The sequence below is a fragment of the Papilio polytes genome, unplaced genomic scaffold (assembly GCF_000836215.1).
Source record: "Papilio polytes unplaced genomic scaffold, Ppol_1.0 DF823991.1, whole genome shotgun sequence".
NCBI classification, from domain to species: Eukaryota; Metazoa; Arthropoda; class Insecta; order Lepidoptera; family Papilionidae; genus Papilio; species Papilio polytes.
The window spans coordinates 2309572-2315936 of record NW_013525213.1 but is presented as its reverse complement, the minus strand read 5'-3'; the positions used below and the strand labels follow the sequence as shown (position 1 = coordinate 2315936).

At 33.4% G+C, this 6365-nt stretch overlaps 1 protein-coding gene across 3 annotated transcripts in view; it reads left to right on the top strand.

Moving 5' to 3' along the window:
* Nucleotides 1-6365, top strand: part of LOC106101369 — a 23853-nt gene that overhangs the window by 7516 nt on the left and 9972 nt on the right. For 2 of the 3 annotated variants that reach the window (XM_013280570.1, XM_013280569.1), the window contains exons 1-2: nt 4617-4655; nt 6112-6209. In XM_013280570.1, the coding sequence (XP_013136024.1) occupies nt 4641-4655; nt 6112-6209 (113 nt within the window). In that variant the 5' untranslated portion in view covers nt 4617-4640. Of the gene's footprint in view, nt 1-4616; nt 4656-6111; nt 6210-6365 lie in introns of those variants that run through there. The other variant, XM_013280571.1, reaches the window with a different exon arrangement.

Below are 6365 nucleotides of genomic sequence, written 5' to 3'. Positions count from 1 at the left end.
TCTGTGAGTAACATAGGCTATATTTTTTAATTTCACACGGGCGAAGTCACGAGCAACAGCTAGTGTAAAATAATGTAATATTCTAATTATCTATTTCCTCATTGAGTTTAGTGAGGAATCCTTACAATGCATATAAACATGCCCCAAGGCATTGAGTTATGTCAGTATTATTATCTATGTTTATAATATTCAGCACATTGTGCAGATATTTGTTTTGTACGGTTTCACGTTATTGAGGGTTTCATTAAGCTATTTCAAAAGAACGGTTATTGTTCACTGAACGTTTCGCTATGTAATTTTACGAGGTTCGCGTCGAGCGGTTCGTTGCTGGTATCCCCGTAACAATAATGGAGTTAATGGGTGTAACGCGTTACATGATGTATCGTCGGTCAGTACACACCTTTATAGTGTTTTACCAATGTTAGTTTTAGATGAAATGGCTGATGATTTTGAAAGAAACGGTATTCCGTTAATATAACTATTACAAAGCCTCATATCTTATTGAGCATTGAATGTAGCTGGATAGTAGATTAATCAAATCAATCTCAAGCTTAATTAACTTTAAATGTAACTAAAATAATTAATAAAAACGTACTTTTTCGTGTTTTCCTTGGCCATGTTTGCAACAGTTTTTGCGTAGTTCGCGCACTCAAGCGCATCCACAAGTAAAACTTTCTATTACTTTGTGATGTGCTATTAATTAAATGCATATGTTCCAAATAATAGTTTTTTTTTCGCAATTTTTTCAAATGTAACAATTTAAAAAAAGAACGCCAAACTTTTTAAATGCAATATCTGTGTTCCTGCTTTTTGACCCTTATAAATAACTGTTCCCATGCGACTTCATCCGCATAAAATTATAAAAATATCATTTTATTGTTTACATCTGTCAAATTATCGATTGCAAATTTCAAAATGACATGACATGACAAACCTTAGCGATCTTTCTTTCTTGATGTTGGCAGCAACTTATGGTCTCTTTCCCACATTAAGGTTATACGCTTTAGGCTATATATATATATATATATATAACGGAAGTGTAGGGCTTTTTATTTAAAGAAGAGTTATTAAAAAATATGGTGTAATTGCTGAGATGATAGGCAACAAAAAAGTGTGTGTTTACGCTTTATTACATTAGTAAAGAAAAACACAAATGTCCATATCCAAAATAAAACATCCGAGTTAGTCCTATCACGTGTTACCTTTTTTGAATTTCAAATCAAGCGCTCGACATTTTTTAAAACATTATGCGCTCCAACGAACATATGTAATTATTCATAACTTGACCTAAGTATATTTTTAAATTTTTTCACGTATCACTTGTGTGCACAAACTGTTATACATAATCTATTCTGTGGGCGAAGCTATAATATAAAAGGTGCCTTAGATTATTGTCGTGGACAACACTAAAAAACTTGTTAAATATTGAAACATTTGTACATATACAAACTAGCTTTCGCCTGCGACTCCCTTACGAGGTTATAAAAAACAAAAGTGAGCCTACGTGTTCTTCCACTCTATGCTCTAGTGTGCCAAATTTCTTTGAGATCTCTTCAGCAGTTTAGGCGGCAAACAAGCTCTAACATCCATCTAACTTTCGCATTTATTGTATTAGTAAGAAGTAATATTATGTTGTATAGAACGATAAATCAATATGTATATGATTAAATGATTAATAAAACATGCAATTATTAATATTTAAGCTGCGTAACCTGAATATAAATAAGTCGTTGCTATTCATTGGCATACAAACTGTCATTAATAATGTAATCTGTACTAATATAATAAAGCGTAAACACTACTTTGTGGCGTAAGATGTCAGCAATCACAGCATGTTTTTAAATAATCCTTTCTTTAATAAAAATCCCTACATTTACGACACGCTTTAGACTATATATTTTCACGGTATTAAACTTAGGGGGTAAATAAATTGGAAAAAACCCTCAGGTGGGAAAGGGATCATAAACTACAGGCTGCCAACATTTAGGAAGCAAGTTTATTATGGTAACGATATTTTTGACAATTGCAATTGAGAATTTGACAAAACTAAGAATTTGAAAAAACCGTCCGTGTGGAATAAAAAAAATCAAAAGTGAGAAGCCTGTATTCTTCCAGACTATACTCTACATCTGTGCCAAATTTCATCGAGATCCGTACAGCAGTTTAGGCTACAAACTCTATCAAACATCCATCTGAACTTTCGCATTTATAATATTAGTAAGATTAGTTATAATCAATTGTTTACTATAAATGTTTTGTTTCTATCGATTTAAAACCTTTGGATAAGTAAGCTCTCGTCTATAGTTCGAAGCATTAACGGTAATTTGGAAATAATCCAACGCCATGTTGTGGTAGCTCGCATCATTTTCTGCTTACTAGATTTTGTCGTCAACATTATAAAACAAAGATATATGATTATTTAAGACGTATATTCATTCGATTTAAGTTTATATGATACTATGTTGCTCGCGACTTCGTCCGCTTGAAACTAACAAACGTAAAATACACAAATCTTTCATCTTTAAAATTAAGTAAAGAAATCAACATTCATTTGAAAGTTGTACGAAAATGTCGGTGTAAACAGCCAATTTATTTTTATTATCCCACTAGCTGTTCCCGTGCGACTTCATCCGCATGAAATTATTAAAAATGTATTATATTGTTTAGATGTGTCAAATTATTAATTTCAAATGTCAAAATGACATGACATGATGACAACCTTGCTTTCTTGATGTTGGCAGCAACTTATGGTCTCTTTCCCACATTAGCGTTTTTATCCAAAATAAGTACCCCTTAAGTTTAATGGTGTGAAAATACATAGCCTAAAGCGTGACGTAAGTATAGGGCTTTTTATTGAAAAAAGATTTATTAAAAAATATGCTGTAATTCCTAACATCTTAGGCAACAAAGAAGTGTGTGTTTGAACGCTTTATTATAATAGTATAGATCTGTACAACTCATTGGTACCTAATAGGTTATGTGTAAGAAGAGAAGCACGATTTTTCTGTTAGTGAAACACTGAATTACCGCGACTGTACATATGTGTAAAGTGACTTGATTTACTAATCAAGGTCTTAGGTTTAAGATTGCATTTGTTTTTCACATTTTAATAAATAAATTCAAGCCTATTTTCGTGTTTTAATGTAACTCGATGATTCACAGCGGTCACAAACGCTCCTTTGTGCGGTTTGCCAAGGACGACGTATTTTAATCATGTATGTACACTTAATAACACAAATGGTTAACGAATTAATAACTAGTGTACGTCTTCGCTTTTTCCGCGTAACTGTACTTGGTTATGCCATGTTCTAATATGTATACAATGCTTAATTGCAATAAACTATAAGGAATATTGTGTTGGTTGTAGTTTGTTTTGGTGAGAAAAAAGACGGTTTAATTTCAATCTATACTTAATATTATAAAGAGGAAAGATTTGTATTTTTGTATGTATTGAAATAACTTAAAAACTACTGGGCCGATTTCAAAATTCTTGCAACATTGAAAAGCTACGTTGTCAGTCAATAACATAGGCTATGTTTTATTTTATAATTTCACGCGGACGGAGTCGCGGGCGAAAGCTAGTATTACTAATATTATAAATGCGTAAGTTTAAATGATTGAATGGATATCGATGAAATTTGGCATACATATAGAGCATTGTCTGGAAGAACACATAGACTACTGTTGTTTTTTTAATCCGCGCGGACGTAATCTAGTCTAGATTGCGAAAGCTAGTATGTGATATTCTAAATAATCTTTGCATAAATCTTGTTTTATGCAACTGGAGCGATCTAGTGGAGCCGCCTCGAGCCGGCATTTACCCTTTGATGTTTGTACTAAAGGCTCTTGTCTTCTATTGCGATGTAATCGCCCTACAAACATTAAACAACCTTACGGCATTTAGCTTTAAGGTTCAAAATATCTTGACAAATGAATGCATAAGGGAAATAATATTTGCATTATGAATCTTTAAATACCATTTAGAGAGGTGCACCTTTGACTAAACTATCGTAGAACTGTTTTGCGATTGTCGATTGTTTAGTAGCCAACAAAAAACAACAAGCGCCAATATCCTATAGTTTGTGGTACGGAATACCGATCTTGCGGTCGAGGGTTCGAATCCCGCCATTCGACTATTGTCGTGAACCATATCCTAGCACAAGCCTACAGCTTAGTTGGAATGGTTAAAGGATATATTATTAAATTAACAAAAATCTTCTAATATTTTTATTAAAAAAAATCAACTGTTTGCGATAGTTTAGCCAAAGATGTGCCCGCACTCTTATAGTTTCTTCCACAAAGTATAAGTCCGTTTATGCCATCTTACTTCTTACTTAATATTATAAATGCGAAAGTTTAGATGGATGGATGTTTGTTAGAGTTTGTAGCGGAAACTGCTGAACAGATCTCAATGAAATTTGGCATATATGAAGAGGATAGCCTGGAAGAACACATAGGCTTTTGATTTTTTTTATTCCACACGGACGATCGCGGGCTTTTGTCCTAGTACAAATTTTTTGTTCAAAGTTTCGATTCTGGTTTCTTCTCATTTAAATTATTCTTTTTTATTAATGACACTTGACATTGACTTCTTTGAATGTCAACATTATTGTGTGTCATGGACTTGAACGTATGGTGTGATGGCGATGTCTATAGTAAGTTATTTAATTGTTTTTTAGTTTTATGTTCGTGTTAAAATTATATTAAAACGATTAAAATATATCTTACTTCTTACTAATATTATTAATGCGAAAGTTTAGATGGATGGATGGATGTTTATTAGCGTTTGTAGCCTAAACGGCTTAACGGATCTCCATGAAATTTGGCATAGGTTTAAAGCATACTCTGGAAGAACACATAGGCTACTTTTTATCCCGGGAATAGTTACGGTTCCCGTGGGATTCATTAATTTAATTTTTTAATGTTTACTCGATCATTCTGCAACGGTTCAACATATCTTATTGAAATTTGGCACAGATATAAAACAAAGTCTGGAGTACACATGGGATAAGCTTCATCTCCGAGAAATGTCCGGTTCCCCAGGGATAGTTCTTATGTTGTCTACTACCACGCGGACGAAGTCGCGGGCAACAGCTCGTCAGACTATAAAAAAAGAGACTGTATTAAGAGTTCAATTATGGAGGGCAATTAACAAAATCTCTAATTGCTATTTACTATAAGTATCTGAATATTATTGACTAGCTTTTGCCCGCGACACTGTCCGCGTGGAATTAAAAAAGCAAGTAGCCTATCTTTTCTTACAGACAATCCTTTCCATCTATGCAAAATATCGAAATCCGTTCAGCAGTGACTATAAACTTTAACAAATCGATCCATCTCAGCTTTCGTATTTATTATATTAGTTACATTGATTATATGCCCTGTTATGTTTGTATAAGTCACAATATTGTGGAACTGGCACGTGTGTTTGTTTATACACACAGAAGATGGTAATAAGCCTTCTTTGAACTGCCTTGTTGTACAAATAATACACATTATACCTATTATTTTAGACTATCTGTTCCCGTGCGACTTCATCCGCATAAAATTATGAAAATTTTATTTTATTGTTTACATCTGTCAAATTATCAATAGCAAATGTCAAAAAACCAATTACTATGGCAATTTTGCTTCCTTGATGTTGGCAGCAACTTATGGTCTCTTTCCCACATTAGGGTTTTTATCGAAAATATTTACCCCCTGAGTTTACTGGCGTAAAAATATATAGCTTAAGGCGTAACGCAAGTGTAGGGCTTTTTATTTAAAAAAATATGCTGTAATTGCTGAGATCTTAGGCAACAAAGAAGTGTGTGTTTACGCTTTATTATAATAGTATAGATTCAAGATCTTTGTGGTTTATTCTAGAATTTTCTACACTTTTGTTTTTTATAAAGTCAAACTTAAGTCATTTTAGGAATTAACTATCTTTGGCTAGCGAATCCTTCCATATGAAACTCAACGACGTAAGTAGCCTATGTGTTCTCCAGGCTGCTAAATATCGAACTTAAACGCCTAGAGATAGTCTAGATATATAGATTTCTATAAACACACGAATACTTAATTTACCGCAATATGGTGAGTTATGTTTCAAGTCAGTTGTTTGTTTCCCAGAAGCGCTACATGGCACGGGGTGATGGCCACCATTGGGAGGAAGATGAATTGCTGTATTCCAGCCGCGATAGTGATGACAGCCCTATACTTTCCTACAGGTATTTTCTTTTTTTGGATATAATATTTTAAGTTTTACTAAATACAATAACAGTAGACTAAACACTTTTAAGCATTTTAGCAGACTTGTGTTTCACTGCTAGAAGCGACTAAAACATAATCTATGAACTACTAGATTTCGCCCGACTCCGTCCGCG